The following is a 22329-nucleotide window of genomic DNA, read 5'->3' on the forward strand; positions in this document are numbered from 1 at the left end:
CAATAACACCCATCAGTCACCTTCTATGGGGACAATAACACCCATCAGTCACCTTCTATGGAGACAATAACACCCATCATTCACCTTCTATGGGGACAATAACACCCATCAGTCACCTTCTATGGGGACAATAACACCCATCAGTCACCTTCTATGGAGACAATAACACCCATCAGTCACCTTCTATGGAGACAATAACACCCATCATTCACCTTCTATGGGGACAATAACACCCATCAGTCACCTTCTATGGAGACAATAACACCCATCAGTCACCTTCTATGGGGACAATAACACCCATCATTCACCTTCTATGGGGACAATACCACCCATCAGTCACCTTCAATGGGGACAATAACACCCATCAGTCCCCTTCTATGGGGACAATAACACCCATCAGTCACCTTCTATGGGGACAATAACACCCATCAGTCACCTTCTATGGAGACAATAACACCCATCATTCACCTTCTATGGGGACAATAACACCCATCAGTCACCTTCTATGGGGACAATAACACCCATCAGTCACCTTCTATGGAGACAATAACACCCATCAGTCACCTTCTATGGAGACAATAACACCCATCAGTCACCTTCTATGGGGACAATAACACCCATCAGACACCTTCTATGGAGACAATAACACCCATCATTCACCTTCTATGGGGACAATAACACCCATCAGTCACCTTCTATGGAGACAATAACACCCATCAGTCACCTTCTATGGGGACAATAACACCCATCAGTCACCTTCTATGGAGACAATAACACCCATCAGTCACCTTCTATGGGGACAATAACACCCATCAGTCACCTTCTATGGGGACAATAACACCCATCAGTCACCTTCTATGGGGACAATACCACCCATCATTCACCTTCTATGGGGACAATAACACCCATCAGTCACCTTCTATGGGGACAATAACACCCATCAGTCACCTTCTATGGGGACAATAACACCCATCATTCACCTTCTATGGGGACAATAACACCCATCAGTCCCCTTCTATGGGGACAATAACACCCATCAGTCCCCTTCTATGGGGACAATAACACCCATCAGTCACCTTCTATGGAGACAATAACACCCATCAGTCCCCTTCTATGGGGACAATAACACCCATCATTCACCTTCTATGGGGACAATAACACCCATCAGTCACCTTCTATGGGGACAATAACACCCATCATTCACCTTCTATGGGGACAATAACACCCATCAGTCACCTTCTATGGGGACAATAACACCCATCATTCACCTTCTATGGGGACAATAACACCCATCAGTCACCTTCTATGGGGACAATAACACCCATCATTCACCTTCTATGGGGACAATAACACCCATCAGTCACCTTCTATGGAGACAATAACACCCATCAGTCACCTTCTATGGGGACAATAACACCCATCAGTCACCTTCTATGGAGACAATAACACCCATCAGTCACCTTCTATGGGGACAATAACACCCATCAGTCACCTTCTATGGGGACAATAACACCCATCAGTCACCTTCTATGGGGACAATAACACCCATCAGTCACCTTCTATGGGGACAATAACACCCATCAGTCACCTTCTATGGGGACAATAACACCCATCAGTCACCTTCTATGGAGACAATAACACCCATCAGTCACCTTCTATGGGGACAATAACACCCATCAGTCACCTTCTATGGGGACAATAACACCCATCAGTCACCTTCTATGGGGACAATAACACCCATCAGTCACCTTCTATGGAGACAATAACACCCATCAGTCACCTTCTATGGAGACAATAACACCCATCAGTCACCTTCTATGGGGACAATAACACCCATCATTCACCTTCTATGGGGACAATAACACCCATCAGTCACCTTCTATGGAGACAATAACACCCATCAGTCACCTTCTATGGGGACAATAACACCCATCAGTCACCTTCTATGGGGACAATAACACCCATCAGTCACCTTCTATGGGGACAATAACACCCATCAGTCACCTTCTATGGGGACAATAACACCCATCAGTCACCTTCTATGGGGACAATAACACCCATCAGTCACCTTCTATGGAGACAATAACACCCATCAGTCACCTTCTATGGGGACAATAACACCCATCAGTCACCTTCTATGGGGACAATAACACCCATCAGTCACCTTCTATGGGGACAATAACACCCATCAGTCACCTTCTATGGAGACAATAACACCCATCAGTCACCTTCTATGGGGACAATACCACCCATCAGTCACCTTCTATGGGGACAATAACACCCATCAGTCACCTTCTATGGGGACAATAACACCCATCAGTCACCTTCTATGGAGACAATAACACCCATCAGTCACCTTCTATGGGGACAATAACACCCATCAGTCACCTTCTATGGAGACAATAACACCCATCAGTCACCTTCTATGGAGACAATAACACCCATCAGTCACCTTCTATGGGGACAATAACACCCATCAGTCACCTTCTATGGAGACAATAACACCCATCAGTCACCTTCTATGGGGACAATAACACCCATCAGTCACCTTCTATGGAGACAATAACACCCATCAGTCACCTTCTATGGAGACAATAACACCCATCAGTCACCTTCTATGGGGACAATACCACCCATCAGTCACCTTCTATGGGGACAATAACACCCATCAGTCACCTTCTATGGGGACAATAACACCCATCAGTCACCTTCTATGGGGACAATAACACCCATCAGTCACCTTCTATGGGGACAATAACACCCATCAGTCACCTTCTATGGGGACAATAACACCCATCAGTCACCTTCTATGGGGACAATAACACCCATCAGTCACCTTCTATGGGGACAATAACACCCATCAGTCACCTTCTATGGGGACAATAACACCCATCAGTCACCTTCTATGGGGACAATAACACCCATCAGTCACCTTCTATGGGGACAATAACACCCATCAGTCACCTTCTATGGGGACAATAACACCCATCAGTCACCTTCTATGGGGACAATAACACCCATCAGTCACCTTCTATGGGGACAATAACACCCATCAGTCACCTTCTATGGAGACAATAACACCCATCAGTCACCTTCTATGGGGACAATAACACCCATCAGTCACCTTCTATGGAGTCAATAACACCCATCAGTCACCTTCTATGGAGACAATAACACCCATCAGTCACCTTCTATGGGGACAATAACACCCATCAGTCACCTTCTATGGAGACAATAACACCCATCAGTCACCTTCTATGGGGACAATAACACCCATCAGTCACCTTCTATGGAGACAATAACACCCATCAGTCACCTTCTATGGGGACAATAACACCCATCAGTCACCTTCTATGGGGACAATAACACCCATCAGTCACCTTCTATGGGGACAATAACACCCATCAGTCACCTTCTATGGGGACAATAACACCCATCAGTCACCTTCTATGGGGACAATAACACCCATCAGTCACCTTCTATGGGGGCAATAACACCCATCAGTCACCTTCTATGGGGACAATAACACCCATCAGTCACCTTCTATGGGGACAATAACACCCATCAGTCACCTTCTATGGAGACAATAACACCCATCAGTCACCTTCTATGGGGACAATAACACCCATCAGTCACCTTCTATGGAGACAATAACACCCATCAGTCACCTTCTATGGGGACAATAACACCCATCATTCACCTTCTATGGGGACAATAACACCCATCATTCACCTTCTATGGGGACAATAACACCCATCAGTCACCTTCTATGGGGACAATAACACCCATCAGTCACCTTCTATGGAGACAATAACACCCATCAGTCACCTTCTATGGGGACAATAACACCCATCAGTCACCTTCTATGGGGACAATAACACCCATCAGTCACCTTCTATGGAGACAATAACACCCATCATTCACCTTCTATGGGGACAATAACACCCATCAGTCACCTTCTATGGGGACAATACCACCCATCAGTCACCTTCTATGGGGACAATAACACCCATCAGTCACCTTCTATGGGGACAATAACACCCATCAGTCACCTTCTATGGGGACAATACCACCCATCAGTCACCTTCTATGGGGACAATAACACCCATCAGTCACCTTCTATGGGGACAATAACACCCATCATTCACCTTCTATGGGGACAATAACACCCATCAGTCACCTTCTATGGAGACAATAACACCCATCAGTCACCTTCTATGGGGACAATAACACCCATCAGTCACCTTCTATGGAGACAATAACACCCATCAGTCACCTTCTATGGGGACAATAACACCCATCAGTCACCTTCTATGGAGACAATAACACCCATCAGTCACCTTCTATGGGGACAATAACACCCATCAGTCACCTTCTATGGAGACAATAACACCCATCAGTCACCTTCTATGGAGACAATAACACCCATCAGTCACCTTCTATGGGGACAATAACACCCATCAGTCACCTTCTATGGGGACAATAACACCCATCAGTCACCTTCTATGGGGACAATAACACCCATCAGTCACCTTCTATGGGGACAATAACACCCATCAGTCACCTTCTATGGGGACAATAACACCCATCAGTCACCTTCTATGGGGACAATAACACCCATCATTCACCTTCTATGGGGACAATAACACCCATCAGTCACCTTCTATGGGGACAATAACACCCATCAGTCACCTTCTATGGAGACAATAACACCCATCAGTCACCTTCTATGGGGACAATAACACCCATCAGTCACCTTCTATGGAGACAATAACACCCATCAGTCACCTTCTATGGAGACAATAACACCCATCAGTCACCTTCTATGGGGACAATAACACCCATCAGTCACCTTCTATGGGGACAATAACACCCATCAGTCACCTTCTATGGGGACAATAACACCCATCAGTCACCTTCTATGGGGACAATAACACCCATCAGTCACCTTCTATGGGGACAATAACACCCATCATTCACCTTCTATGGAGACAATAACACCCATCAGTCACCTTCTATGGGGACAATAACACCCATCAGTCACCTTCTATGGAGTCAATAACACCCATCAGTCACCTTCTATGGAGACAATAACACCCATCAGTCACCTTCTATGGGGACAATAACACCCATCAGTCACCTTCTATGGAGACAATAACACCCATCAGTCACCTTCTATGGGGACAATAACACCCATCAGTCACCTTCTATGGAGACAATAACACCCATCAGTCACCTTCTATGGGGACAATACCACCCATCAGTCACCTTCTATGGGGACAATAACACCCATCAGTCACCTTCTATGGGGACAATAACACCCATCAGTCACCTTCTATGGGGACAATAACACCCATCAGTCACCTTCTATGGGGACAATAACACCCATCAGTCACCTTCTATGGGGACAATAACACCCATCAGTCACCTTCTATGGGGACAATAACACCCATCAGTCACCTTCTATGGGGACAATAACACCCATCAGTCACCTTCTATGGGGACAATAACACCCATCAGTCACCTTCTATGGAGACAATAACACCCATCAGTCACCTTCTATGGGGACAATAACACCCATCAGTCACCTTCTATGGAGACAATAACACCCATCAGTCACCTTCTATGGGGACAATAACACCCATCATTCACCTTCTATGGGGACAATAACACCCATCATTCACCTTCTATGGGGACAATAACACCCATCAGTCACCTTCTATGGGGACAATACCACCCATCAGTCACCTTCTATGGGGACAATAACACCCATCAGTCACCTTCTATGGGGACAATAACACCCATCAGTCACCTTCTATGGGGACAATACCACCCATCAGTCACCTTCTATGGAGACAATAACACCCATCAGTCACCTTCTATGGGGACAATAACACCCATCAGTCACCTTCTATGGGGACAATAACACCCATCAGTCACCTTCTATGGGGACAATAACACCCATCAGTCACCTTCTATGGGGACAATAACACCCATCAGTCACCTTCTATGGAGACAATAACACCCATCAGTCACCTTCTATGGGGACAATAACACCCATCAGTCACCTTCTATGGAGACAATAACACCCATCAGTCACCTTCTATGGAGACAATAACACCCATCAGTCACCTTCTATGGAGACAATAACACCCATCAGTCACCTTCTATGGGGACAATAACACCCATCAGTCACCTTCTATGGGGACAATAACACCCATCATTCACCTTCTATGGGGACAATAACACCCATCAGTCACCTTCTATGGGGACAATAACACCCATCAGTCACCTTCTATGGAGACAATAACACCCATCAGTCACCTTCTATGGGGACAATAACACCCATCAGTCACCTTCTATGGAGACAATAACACCCATCAGTCACCTTCTATGGAGACAATAACACCCATCAGTCACCTTCTATGGAGACAATAACACCCATCAGTCACCTTCTATGGGGACAATAACACCCATCAGTCACCTTCTATGGGGACAATAACACCCATCAGTCACCTTCTATGGGGACAATAACACCCATCAGTCACCTTCTATGGAGACAATAACACCCATCAGTCACCTTCTATGGAGACAATAACACCCATCAGTCACCTTCTATGGGGACAATAACACCCATCAGTCACCTTCTATGGGGACAATAACACCCATCAGTCACCTTCTATGGGGACAATAACACCCATCAGTCACCTTCTATGGGGACAATAACACCCATCAGTCACCTTCTATGGGGACAATAACACCCATCAGTCACCTTCTATGGGGACAATAACACCCATCATTCACCTTCTATGGGGACAATAACACCCATCAGTCACCTTCTATGGGGACAATAACACCCATCAGTCACCTTCTATGGAGACAATAACACCCATCAGTCACCTTCTATGGGGACAATAACACCCATCAGTCACCTTCTATGGAGACAATAACACCCATCAGTCACCTTCTATGGAGACAATAACACCCATCAGTCACCTTCTATGGGGACAATAACACCCATCAGTCACCTTCTATGGAGACAATAACACCCATCAGTCACCTTCTATGGGGACAATAACACCCATCAGTCACCTTCTATGGAGACAATAACACCCATCAGTCACCTTCTATGGAGACAATAACACCCATCAGTCACCTTCTATGGGGACAATAACAGCCATCAGTCACCTTCTATGGGGACAATAACACCCATCAGTCACCTTCTATGGAGACAATAACACCCATCAGTCACCTTCTATGGGGACAATAACACCCATCAGTCACCTTCTATGGGGACAATAACACCCATCAGTCACCTTCTATGGGGACAATAACACCCATCAGTCCCCTTCTATGGGGACAATAACACCCATCAGTCACCTTCTATGGGGACAATAACACCCATCAGTCACCTTCTATGGGGACAATAACACCCATCAGTCACCTTCTATGGGGACAATAACACCCATCAGTCACCTTCTATGGAGACAATAACACCCATCAGTCACCTTCTATGGGGACAATAACACCCATCAGTCACCTTCTATGGGGACAATAACACCCATCAGTCACCTTCTATGGAGACAATAACACCCATCATTCACCTTCTATGGAGACAATAACACCCATCAGTCACCTTCTATGGGGACAATAACACCCATCAGTCACCTTCTATGGGGACAATAACACCCATCAGTCACCTTCTATGGGGACAATAACACCCATCAGTCACCTTCTATGGGGACAATAACACCCATCAGTCACCTTCTATGGAGACAATAACACCCATCATTCACCTTCTATGGGGACAATAACACCCATCAGTCACCTTCTATGGGGACAATAACACCCATCAGTCACCTTCTATGGAGACAATAACACCCATCAGTCACCTTCTATGGGGACAATAACACCCATCAGTCACCTTCTATGGGGACAATAACACCCATCAGTCACCTTCTATGGAGACAATAACACCCATCAGTCACCTTCTATGGGGACAATAACACCCATCAGTCACCTTCTATGGGGACAATAACACCCATCAGTCACCTTCTATGGAGACAATAACACCCATCAGACACCTTCTATGGGGACAATAACACCCATCAGTCACCTTCTATGGGGACAATAACACCCATCAGTCACCTTCTATGGGGACAATAACACCCATCAGTCACCTTCTATGGGGACAATAACACCCATCAGTCACCTTCTATGGGGACAATAACACCCATCAGTCACCTTCTATGGGGACAATAACACCCATCAGTCACCTTCTATGGAGACAATAACACCCATCAGTCACCTTCTATGGGGACAATAACACCCATCAGTCACCTTCTATGGGGACAATAACACCCATCAGTCACCTTCTATGGGGACAATAACACCCATCATTCACCTTCTATGGGGACAATAACACCCATCAGTCACCTTCTATGGGGACAATAACACCCATCAGTCACCTTCTATGGAGACAATAACACCCATCAGTCACCTTCTATGGAGCCAATAACACCCATCAGTCACCTTCTATGGGGACAATAACACCCATCAGTCACCTTCTATGGGGACAATAACACCCATCAGTCACCTTCTATGGAGACAATAACACCCATCATTCACCTTCTATGGGGACAATAACACCCATCAGTCACCTTCTATGGAGACAATAACACCCATCAGTCACCTTCTATGGGGACAATAACACCCATCAGTCACCTTCTATGGGGACAATAACACCCATCAGTCACCTTCTATGGGGACAATAACACCCATCAGTCACCTTCTATGGGGACAATAACACCCATCAGTCACCTTCTATGGGGACAATAACACCCATCATTCACCTTCTATGGGGACAATAACACCCATCAGTCACCTTCTATGGGGACAATAACACCCATCAGTCACCTTCTATGGGGACAATAACACCCATCAGTCACCTTCTATGGGGACAATAACACCCATCAGTCACCTTCTATGGGGACAATAACACCCATCAGTCACCTTCTATGGGGACAATAACACCCATCAGTCACCTTCTATGGGGACAATAACACCCATCAGTCACCTTCTATGGAGACAATAACACCCATCATTCACCTTCTATGGGGACAATAACACCCATCAGTCACCTTCTATGGGGACAATAACACCCATCAGTCACCTTCTATGGAGACAATAACACCCATCAGTCACCTTCTATGGGGACAATAACACCCATCAGTCACCTTCTATGGGGACAATAACACCCATCAGTCACCTTCTATGGAGACAATAACACCCATCAGTCACCTTCTATGGGGACAATAACACCCATCAGTCACCTTCTATGGGGACAATAACACCCATCAGTCACCTTCTATGGAGACAATAACACCCATCAGTCACCTTCTATGGGGACAATAACACCCATCAGTCACCTTCTATGGGGACAATAACACCCATCAGTCACCTTCTATGGGGACAATAACACCCATCAGTCACCTTCTATGGGGACAATAACACCCATCAGTCACCTTCTATGGGGACAATAACACCCATCAGTCACCTTCTATGGGGACAATAACACCCATCAGTCACCTTCTATGGAGACAATAACACCCATCAGTCACCTTCTATGGGGACAATAACACCCATCAGTCACCTTCTATGGGGACAATAACACCCATCAGTCACCTTCTATGGGGACAATAACACCCATCATTCACCTTCTATGGGGACAATAACACCCATCAGTCACCTTCTATGGGGACAATAACACCCATCAGTCACCTTCTATGGAGACAATAACACCCATCAGTCACCTTCTATGGAGCCAATAACACCCATCAGTCACCTTCTATGGGGACAATAACACCCATCAGTCACCTTCTATGGGGACAATAACACCCATCAGTCACCTTCTATGGAGACAATAACACCCATCATTCACCTTCTATGGGGACAATAACACCCATCAGTCACCTTCTATGGAGACAATAACACCCATCAGTCACCTTCTATGGGGACAATAACACCCATCAGTCACCTTCTATGGGGACAATAACACCCATCAGTCACCTTCTATGGGGACAATAACACCCATCAGTCACCTTCTATGGGGACAATAACACCCATCAGTCACCTTCTATGGGGACAATAACACCCATCATTCACCTTCTATGGGGACAATAACACCCATCAGTCACCTTCTATGGGGACAATAACACCCATCAGTCACCTTCTATGGGGACAATAACACCCATCAGTCACCTTCTATGGGGACAATAACACCCATCAGTCACCTTCTATGGGGACAATAACACCCATCAGTCACCTTCTATGGGGACAATAACACCCATCATTCACCTTCTATGGGGACAATAACACCCATCAGTCACCTTCTATGGGGACAATAACACCCATCAGTCACCTTCTATGGAGACAATAACACCCATCAGTCACCTTCTATGGGGACAATAACACCCATCAGTCACCTTCTATGGGGACAATAACACCCATCAGTCACCTTCTATGGAGACAATAACACCCATCAGTCACCTTCTATGGGGACAATAACACCCATCAGTCACCTTCTATGGAGACAATAACACCCATCAGTCACCTTCTATGGGGACAATAACACCCATCAGTCACCTTCTATGGGGACAATAACACCCATCAGTCACCTTCTATGGAGACAATAACACCCATCAATCACCTTCTATGGAGACAATAACACCCATCAGTCACCTTCTATGGGGACAATAACACCCATCAGTCACCTTCTATGGGGACAATAACACCCATCAGTCACCTTCTATGGAGACAATAACACCCATCAGTCACCTTCTATGGGGACAATAACACCCATCAGTCACCTTCTATGGGGACAATAACACCCATCATTCACCTTCTATGGGGACAATAACACCCATCAGTCACCTTCTATGGAGACAATAACACCCATCAGTCACCTTCTATGGGGACAATAACACCCATCAGTCACCTTCTATGGGGACAATAACACCCATCAGTCACCTTCTATGGGGACAATAACACCCATCAGTCACCTTCTATGGGGACAATAACACCCATCAGTCACCTTCTATGGGGACAATAACACCCATCAGTCACCTTCTATGGGGACAATAACACCCATCAGTCACCTTCTATGGGGACAATAACACCCATCAGTCACCTTCTATGGAGACAATAACACCCATTAGTCACCTTCTATGGGGACAATAACACCCATCAGTCACCTTCTATGGGGACAATAACACCCATCAGTCACCTTCTATGGGGACAATAACACCCATCAGTCACCTTCTATTGAGACAATAACACCCATCAGTCACCTTCTATGGGGACAATAACACCCATCAGTCACCTTCTATGGAGACAATAACACCCATCAGTCACCTTCTATGGGGACAATAACACCCATCAGTCACCTTCTATGGGGACAATAACACCCATCAGTCACCTTCTATGGGGACAATAACACCCATCATTCACCTTCTATGGAGACAATAACACCCATCAGTCACCTTCTATGGGGACAATAACACCCATCAGTCACCTTCTATGGGGACAATAACACCCATCAGTCACCTTCTATGGAGACAATAACACCCATCATTCACCTTCTATGGGGACAATAACACCCATCATTCACCTTCTATGGAGACAATAACACCCATCAGTCACCTTCTATGGGGACAATAACACCCATCAGTCACCTTCTATGGGGACAATAACACCCATCAGTCACCTTCTATGGGGACAATAACACCCATCAGTCACCTTCTATGGGGACAATAACACCCATCAGTCACCTTCTATGGAGACAATAACACCCATCAGTCACCTTCTATGGAGACAATAACACCCATCATTCACCTTCTATGGGGACAATAACACCCATCATTCACCTTCTATGGGGACAATAACACCCATCAGTCACCTTCTATGGGGACAATAACACCCATCAGTCACCTTCTATGGAGACAATAACACCCATCATTCACCTTCTATGGGGACAATAACACCCATCAGTCACCTTCTATGGAGACAATAACACCCATCAGTCACCTTCTATGGGGACAATAACACCCATCAGTCACCTTCTATGGGGACAATAACACCCATCATTCACCTTCTATGGGGACAATAACACCCATCAGTCACCTTCTATGGAGACAATAACACCCATCAGTCACCTTCTATGGAGACAATAACACCCATCAGTCACCTTCTATGGGGACAATAACACCCATCAGTCACCTTCTATGGGGACAATAACACCCATCAGTCACCTTCTATGGAGACAATAACACCCATCAGTCACCTTCTATGGGGACAATAACACCCATCAGTCACCTTCTATGGGGACAATAACACCCATCAGTCACCTTCTATTGGGACAATAACACCCATCAGTCACCTTCTATGGGGACAATAACACCCATCAGTCACCTTCTATGGGGACAATAACACCCATCAGTCACCTTCTATGGGGACAATAACACCCATCAGTCACCTTCTATGGAGACAATAACACCCATCATTCACCTTCTATGGGGACAATAACACCCATCAGTCACCTTTTATGGGGACAATAACACCCAGCAGTCACCTTCTATGGAGACAATAACACCCATCAGTCACCTTCTATGGAGACAATAACACCCATCATTCACCTTCTATGGGGACAATAACACCCATCAGTCACCTTCTATGGAGACAATAACACCCATCAGTCACCTTCTATGGAGACAATAACACCCATCATTCACCTTCTATGGAGACAATAACACCCATCAGTCACCTTCTATGGGGACAATAACACCCATCAGTCACCTTCTATGGAGACAATAACACCCATCAGTCACCTTCTATGGAGACAATAACACCCATCAGTCACCTTCTATGGGGACAATAACACCCATCAGTCACCTTCTATGGAGACAATAACACCCATCAGTCACCTTCTATGGGGACAATAACACCCATCAGTCACCTTCTATGGAGACAATAACACCCATCAGTCACCTTCTATGGAGACAATAACACCCATCAGTCACCTTCTATGGGGACAATAACACCCATCAGTCACCTTCTATGGGGACAATAACACCCATCAGTCACCTTCTATGGAGACAATAACACCCATCAGTCACCTTCTATGGAGACAATAACACCCATCAGTCACCTTCTATGGGGACAATAACACCCATCAGTCACCTTCTATGGGGACAATAACACCCATCAGTCACCTTCTATGGGGACAATAACACCCATCAGTCACCTTCTATGGGGACAATAACACCCATCAGTCACCTTCTATGGGGACAATAACACCCATCAGTCACCTTCTATGGGGACAATAACACCCATCAGTCACCTTCTATGGAGACAATAACACCTTTATCTGCTGTATACTTTGGAGGTATTGGCAATAGGCGGAGACAGTATCTAAAGGAAATAGAGAACCTGATAATGATATCTATGTATTACGTTTCTACAATGATTGTGATCTCTACACTACCACTCAAATGTTTGGGGTCACTTAGAAATGTCCTCGTTTTTGAAAGAAAAGCAAATTTTTTGTCCATTAAAATAGCATCAAATTTGTCATAAATACAGTGTAGACATTGTTAATGTTGTAAATGACTATTGTAGCTGGAAACGGCTGATTTTTTATGGAATATCTACATAGGCGTACAGAGGCCCATTATCAGCAACCAGCACTCCTGTGTTCTAATGGCACATTGTGTTAGCTAATCTAAGTTTATCATTAGAAAACCATTTTGCAATTATGTTAGCACAGCTGAAAACTGTTATTCTGTTTAAAGAAGCAATACAACTGCCCTTCTTTAGACTAGTTGAGTATCTGGAGCATCAGCATTTGTGGGTTCGATTACAGGCTCAAAATGGCAAGAAACAAATAATTTTCTTCTGAAACTCGTCAGTCTATTCTTGTTCTGAGAAATGAAGGCTATTCCATGCGAGAAATTTCCAAGAATCTGAAGATCTCGTACAACGCTGTGTACTACTCCCTTCACAGAACAGCGCAAACTGGCCCTAACCAGAATAGAAAGAGGAGTGGGAGGCCCCGGTGCACAACTGAGCAAGAGAACAAGTACATTAGAGTGTCTAGTTTGAGAAACAGATGCCTCACAAGTCCTCAACTGGCAGCTTTATTAAATAGTACCCGCAAAACACCAGTCTCAACGTCAACACTGAAGAGGCAACTCCGGGATGCTGGCCTCCTAGGCAGAGTTGCAAAGAAAAGAGCCAAACATCAGACTGGCCAATAAAATAAAAAAAGATGGGCAAAAGACCACAGACACTGAACAGAGGAACTCTATAGAACCATCAACGGCCTCTCTTTAAATGACTATAGAGGCCGCTAACGGGCCTCTCTTTTAAATGACTATAGAGGCCGCTAACGGGCCTCTCTTTTAAATGACTATAGCGGCCGCTAACGGGCCTCTCTTTAAATGACTATAGAGGCCGCTAACGGGCCTCTCTTTTAAATGACTATAGCGGCCGCTAACGGGCCTCTCTTTAAATGACTATAGCGGCCGCTAACGGGCCTCTCTTTAAATGACTATAGCGGCCGCTAACGGCCCTCTCTTTTAAATGACTATAGCGGCCGCTAACGGGCCTCTCTTTTAAATGACTATAGCGGCCGCTAACGGGCCTCTCTTTAAATGACTATAGCGGCCGCTAACGGGCCTCTCTTTAAATGACTATAGCGGCCGCTAACGGGCTTGTTTTTCTAACAATTATATCTGTATCTTTTTACTACTGAAGTGGGTCCATTTAAAATGACAGGTGGGATGAATGGTAGCCTATCCTACCTGGTTGTAGGCCTATAGGCTATTGCACGAGTAGCCTAGGAAACCATCACAGTCAGAAAAGGTGAGGAATTTATTCTCCAGTGATCATGTAAATTAAGTAAACCGAAGGAAATATGCCTCTATTTTAGAACGCAAAGATAAAATAGATTCTTCTCACTAATGGCATCCTGTTATATTCAGCTGATGTTCTCACTAATGGCATCCTGTTATATTCAGCTGATGTTCTCACTAATGGCATCCTGTTATATTCAGCTGATGTTCTCACTAATGGCATCCTGTTATATTCAGCTGATGTTCTCACTAATGGCATCCTGTTATATTCAGCTGATGTTCTCACTAATGGCATCCTGTTATATTCAGCTGATGTTCTCACTAATGGCATCCTGTTATATTCAGCTGATGTTCTCACTAACGGCATCCTGTTATATTCAGCTGATGTTCTCACTAATGGCATCCTGTTATATTCAGCTGATGTTCTCACTAATGGCATCCTGTTATATTCAGCTGATGTTCTCACTAATGGCATCCTGTTATATTCAGCTGATGTTCTCACTAACGGCATCCTGTTATATTCAGCTGATGTTCTCACTAACGGCATCCTGTTATATTCAGCTGATGTTCTCACTAACGGCATCCTGTTATATTCAGCTGATGTTCTCACTAATGGCATCCTGTTATATTCAGCTGATGTTCTCACTAATGGCATCCTGTTATATTCAGCTGATGTTCTCACTAACGGCATCCTGTTATATTCAGCTGATGTTCTCACTAATGGCATCCTGTTATATTCAGCTGATGTTCTCAGTAATGGCATCCTGTTATATTCAGCTGATGTTCTCACTAACGGCATCCTGTTATATTCAGCTGATGTTCTCACTAACGGCATCCTGTTATATTCAGCTGATGTTCTCACTAACGGCATCCTGTTATATTCAGCTGATGTTCTCACTAACGGCATCCTGTTATATTCAGCTGATGTTCTCACTAACGGCATCCTGTTATATTCAGCTGATGTTCTCACTAACGGCATCCTGTTATATTCAGCTGATGTTCTCACTAATGGCATCCTGTTATATTCAGCTGATGTTCTCACTAACGGCATCCTGTTATATTCAGCTGATGTTCTCACTAACGGCATCCTGTTATATTCAGCTGATGTTCTCACTAACGGCATCCTGTTATATTCAGCTGATGTTCTCACTAATGGCATCCTGTTATATTCAGCTGATGTTCTCACTAATGGCATCCTGTTATATTCAGCTGATGTTCTCACTAATGGCATCCTGTTATATTCAGCTGATGTTCTCACTAATGGCATCCTGTTATATTAAGCTGATGTTCTCACTAATGGCATCCTGTTATATTCAGCTGATGTTCTCACTAACGGCATCCTGTTATATTCAGCTGATGTTCTCACTAATGGCATCCTGTTATATTCAGCTGATGTTCTCACTAATGGCATCCTGTTATATTCAGCTGATGTTCTCACTAATGGCATCCTGTTATATTCAGCTGATGTTCTCACTAACGGCATCCTGTTATATTCAGCTGATGTTCTCACTAATGGCATCCTGTTATATTCGGCTGATGTTCTCACTAATGGCATCCTGTTATATTCAGCTGATGTTCTCACTAATGGCATCCTGTTATATTCAGCTGATGTTCTCACTAACGGCATCCTGTTATATTCGGATGATGTTCTCACTAATGGCATCCTGTTATATTCAGCTGATGTTCTCACTAATGGCATCCTGTTATATTCAGCTGATGTTCTCACTAACGGCATCCTGTTATATTCAGCTGATGTTCTCACTAATGGCATCCTGTTATATTCAGCTGATGTTCTCACTAATGGCATCCTGTTATATTCAGCTGATGTTCTCACTAATGGCATCCTGTTATATTCAGCTGATGTTCTCACTAATGGCATCCTGTTATATTCAGCTGATGTTCTCACTAACGGCATCCTGTTATATTCAGCTGATGTTCTCACTAACGGCATCCTGTTATATTCAGCTGATGTTCTCACTAACGGCATCCTGTTATATTCAGCTGATGTTCTCACTAACGGCATCCTGTTATATTCAGCTGATGTTCTCACTAATGGCATCCTGTTATATTCAGCTGATGTTCTCACTAATGGCATCCTGTTATATTCAGCTGATGTTCTCACTAACGGCATCCTGTTATATTCAGCTGATGTTCTCACTAATGGCATCCTGTTATATTCAGCTGATGTTCTCACTAATGGCATCCTGTTATATTCAGCTGATGTTCTCACTAATGGCATCCTGTTATATTCAGCTGATGTTCTCACTAACGGCATCCTGTTATATTCAGCTGATGTTCTGAATAAGTTATATATTCCTGGATACGGTTACCAGGCTACTGTTGTCTTCTGGCAGGACTTCAAACACCAGAAACATACGCAAGGTCTAATGTTCGCAGGAGGATAAGCGCATTCTCAGTTTTTATAAATGCCATCTTTTGCCTGAAAACTGGCAGGTGCATGTTTTGGGGCATACTTTGTACGTACACAAGGTTTCTAAACGAGGCCCCAGGGCTTTCCTGTTCAGCTGTTGTTTCCACTCAATGTTCCTCCTACACACAGACAAGACTAGAGTGTGTACCTGGCATGTAGCTGGTCTGTGTGTGTACCTGGCCTGTAGCTGGTCTGTGTGTGTACCTGGCATGTAGCTGGTCTGTGTGTGTACCTGGCATGTAGCTGGTCTGTGTGTGTGTACCTGGCATGTAGCTGGTCTGTGTGTGTACCTGGCATGTAGCTGGTCTGTGTGTGTACCTGGCATGTAGCTGGTCTGTGTGTGTACCTGGCATGTAGCTGGTCTGTGTGTACCTGGCATGTAGCTGGTCTGTGTGTGTACCTGGCATGTAGCTGGTCTGGGTGTGTACCTGGCATGTAGCTGGTCTGTGTGTACCTGGCATGTAGCTGGTCTGTGTGTGTACCTGGCATGTAGCTGGTCTGTGTGTGTACCTGGCATGTAGCTGGTCTGTGTGTACCTGGCATGTAGCTGGTCTGTGTGTACCTGGCATGTAGCTGGTCTGTGTGTACCTGGCATGTAGCTGGTCTGTGTGTGTGTGTGTGTGTGTGTGTGTGTGTGTGTGTGTGTGTGTGTGTGTGTGTGTGTGTGTGTGTGTGTGTGTGTGTGTGTGTGTGTGTGTGTGTGTGTGTGTGTGTGTACCTGGGTACGTCCATATCCACAGTGTAACAGCCGTAGCAGAAGACGATAATCCCAACCAGAGAGGCTGGTATGAGCAGCTGAGTATAGACCCCCAGCCAGGCGAAGTACAGACCGATCTTCTCCCCAAAGTACTTCCTGTAAGTCAGAGGTCATCAGCAGTCAGATGTGTGATCCTGAATATAATGCAGCATTGTAATGTACTAATAGAGACTGGTGCTGATACCTGATGATAATGTAGTGTACTAATAGAGACTGGTCCTGGTACCTGATGATAATGTACCAATAGAGACTGGTGCTGATACCTGATGATAATGCAATGTACTAATAGAGACTTGTGCTGATACCTGATGATAATGTAATGTACTAATAGAGACTGGTGCTGATACCTGATGGTAATGTACTAATAGAGACTGGTGCTGATACCTGATGATAATGTAATGTACTAATAGAGACTGGTGCTGATACCTGATGATAATGTAATGTACTAATAGAGACTGGTGCTGATACCTGATGATAATGTAATGTACCAATAGAGACCGGTGCTGATACCTGATGATAATGTAATGTACTAATAGAGACTGGCGCTGATACCTGATGATAATGTAACGTACTAATAGAGACTGGTGCTGATACCTGATGATAATGTAACGTACTAATAGAGACTGGTGCCGATACCTGATGATAATGTAATGTACTAATAGAGTCTGGTGCTGATACCTGATGATAATGTAATGTACTAATAGAGACTGGTGCCGATACCTGATGATAATGTAATGTACTAATAGAGTCTGGTGCTGATACCTGATGATAATGTAATGTATCAATAGAGACTGGCGCTGATACCTGATGATAATGTAATGTACTAATAGAGACCGGTGCTGATACCTGATGATAATGTAATGTACTAATAGAGACTGGTGCTGATACCTAATGATAATGTAATGTACTAATAGAGACCGGTGCTGATACCTGATGATAATGTAATGTACCAATAGAGACTGGCGCTGATACCTGATGATAATGTAATGTACTAATAGAGACCGGTGCTGATACCTGATGATAATGTAATGTACTAATAGAGACCGGTGCTGATACCTGATGATAATGCAATGTACTAATAGAGACCGGTGCTGATACCTGATGATAATGCAATGTACTAATAGAGACCGGTGCTGATACCTGATGATAATGTAGTGTACTAATAGAGACCGGAGCTGATACCTGATGATAATGTAATGTACCAATAGAGACCGGTGCTGATACCTGATGATAATGTAATGTACCAATAGAGACCGGTGCTGATACCTGATGATAATGTAATGTACTAATAGAGACCGGTGCTGATACCTGATGATAATGTAATGTACCAATAGAGACCGATGCTGATACCTGATGATAATGTAATGTACTAATAGAGACCGGTGCTGATACCTGATGATAATGTAATGTACTAATAGAGACTGGCGCTGATACCTGATGATAATGTAATGTACCAATATAAACCGGTGCTGATACCTGATGATAATGTAATGTACCAATAGAGACTGGCGCTGATACCTGATGATAATGTAATGTACTAATAGAGACTGGCGCTGATACCTGATGATAATGTAATGTACTAATAGAGACTGGCGCTGATACCTGATGATAATGTAATGTACTAATAGAGACTGGCGCTGATACCTGATGATAATGTAATGTACTAATAGAGACTGGCGCTGATACCTGATGATAATGTAATGTACTAATAGAGACTGGCGCTGATACCTGATGATAATGTAATGTACTAATAGAGACTGGCGCTGATACCTGATGATAATGTAATGTACTAATAGAGACCGGTGCTGATACCTGATGATAATGTAATGTACTAATAGAGACCCGTCCTTATACCTGATGAGGCTGCTATTGGGGTTTGGATTCACTAGTAATAATGATCGATGATAATGTAGTAATAATCTGCTAATGTTGGTAACTATTGACGGGGCAGCAGGTTTTTTTTGCGATTAAGAGCGTTGGGCAAGTAACCGAAAGGTCGCTGGTTTCAATCCTTGAGGCGACCAGGTGAAAATAATTAAAACTATATATATTTTTTAAATACATTTTTTTTTTTTCGCTCAATGGGCCCATGAGCAAGGCACTTAACCCTAATTGTTTCTGTAAGTTGCTCTGTAACAAATGATGACAATGTAATGTAGTAATAATGGCATCTAATGATCATGCTATGTAGTAATAATGTAGTAGTATTGGTATCTAATAATGTAATGTATTAATAATGTAGTGTTGATACCAGATAATGTAATGTAGTAATAGCATAGTAATGTTGGTACCTGATAATGTAATGTAGTGTTGATACCTGATGATAATGTAATGTTGTAATAGCATAGTAATGTTGGTATCTGATAATGTAATGTAGTAATAATGTAGTGTTGATACCTGATGATAATGTAATGTATTAATAGCATAGTAATGTCGGTACCCGATAATGTAATGTAGTAATAGCATAGTAATGTTTGTATCTGATAATGTAATGTAGTAATAATGTAGTGTTGATACCTGATGATAATGTAATGTAGTAATAGCATAGTAATGTTGGTATCTGATAATGTAATGTAATAATAATGTAGTGTTGATACCTGGTGATAATGTAATGTATTAATAGCATAGTAATGGTGGTACCTGATAATGTAATGCAGTAATAATGTAATGTTGATATCAGATAATGTAATGTAGTAATAGCATAGTGATGTTGGTATCTGATAATGTAATGTAGAAATAATGTAGTGTTGATACCTGGTGATAATGTAGTAATAGCATAGTAATGTTGGTATCTGAAAATGTAATGTGGTAATAATGTAGTGTTGATACCTGATGATAATGTAATGTAGTAATAACATAGTAATGTTGGTATCTGATAATGTAATGTAGTAATAATGTACTGTTGATACCAGATAATGTAATGTAGTAATAGCATAGTAATGTTGGTATCTGATAATGTAATGTAGTAATATGGTAACATTGTAGTAATGCTGGTACCTGATGATATTGTAATAATAATGTAGGTACCTGATGATAATGTAACAATAATGTGGTTACCTGCTGATAATGTAACAATAATGTAGGTACCTGGTGATAATGTAATAATGGTGTAAATACCTGATAATGTAATAATAATGTAGGTACCCGATGGGACAATAACATGGGCACCTGGCGATAATGTAATGAAATAATAATGCTGTAATGTTGGTACCGGATGATAATGTAATATAGTTGTGGTAATGTTGGTATCTGATAATGTAATGATGTAATAACATAGTATTGTTGGTAATGAGGTAATAATGTAGTAATGTTGATACCTGATGAGGTCCACAGGTTGGTATTTGTAGAAGGCTCCATATCTGGCCCACTCATCATGCAGCAGCTTAGACAGAACAGACATCAGAGTACAGACATCAGAGTAGAGTAGAGTACAGACATCAGAGTAGAGTACAGACATCAGAGTAGAGTACAATACAGACATCAGAGTAGAGTAGAGACATCAGAGGAGAGTACAGACATCAGAGTAGAGTACAGACATCAGAGTATAGTACAGACATCAGAGTAGAGTACAGACATCAGAGTAGAGTAGAGTACAGACATCAGAGTAGAGTACAGACATCAGAGTAGAGTAGAGTACAGACATCAGAGTAGAGTACAGACATCAGAGTAGAGTACAGACATCAGAGTAGAGTACAATACAGACATCAGAGTAGAGTACAATACAGACATCAGAGTAGAGTAGAGACATCAGAGTAGAGTAGAGACATCAGAGTAGAGTAGAGACATCAGAGTAGAGTACAGACATCAGAGTACAGTACAGACATCAGAGTAGAGTACAGACATCAGAGTACAGACAGACATCAGAGTACAATACAGACATCAGAGTAGAGTACATCAGGGGTTCCCAAATGTTTTTTCTTCATGACCCACCAATTGAGGTGTTTTTTCGTGACCCAACGTGAGGGTTGAGTGTGAGGGTTGAGAGTTGAGGGTCAGGGTTGAGGGTCAGGGTTGAGGGTCAGGGTTGAGGGTTGAGGGTCAGGGTTGAGGGTTGAGGGTCAGGGTTGAGGGTCAGGGTTGAGGGTTGAGGGTCAGGATTGAGGGTTGAGGGTCAGGGTTGAGGGTCAGGGTTGAGGGTTGAGAGTTGAGGGTCAGGGTTGAGGGTCAGGGTTGAGGGTCAGGGTTGAGGGTTGAGGGTCAGGGTTGAGGGTTGAGGGTCAGGGTTGAGGGTT

The 22329-nt window shown here is 43.6% G+C and overlaps 1 protein-coding gene across 2 annotated transcripts in view; it reads right to left on the reverse strand.

Moving 5' to 3' along the window:
* Positions 1-22329, reverse strand: part of ano2b (anoctamin 2b) — a 191303-nt gene that overhangs the window by 113352 nt on the left and 55622 nt on the right. For both annotated transcript variants that reach the window (XR_011666777.1, XM_071331598.1), the window contains 2 exons: positions 21415-21479; positions 18059-18193 (listed from right to left, as the gene is read on the reverse strand). Coding sequence is in view for 1 of the 2 variants with exons in the window: in XM_071331598.1 (XP_071187699.1) it covers positions 18059-18193; positions 21415-21479 (200 nt within the window). In the remaining variant the exon portion in view is untranslated. The remainder of the gene's footprint in view (positions 1-18058; positions 18194-21414; positions 21480-22329) is intronic.

The sequence above is a fragment of the Salvelinus alpinus genome, chromosome 11 (assembly GCF_045679555.1).
Source record: "Salvelinus alpinus chromosome 11, SLU_Salpinus.1, whole genome shotgun sequence".
Lineage (NCBI taxonomy): Eukaryota > Metazoa > Chordata > Actinopteri > Salmoniformes > Salmonidae > Salvelinus > Salvelinus alpinus.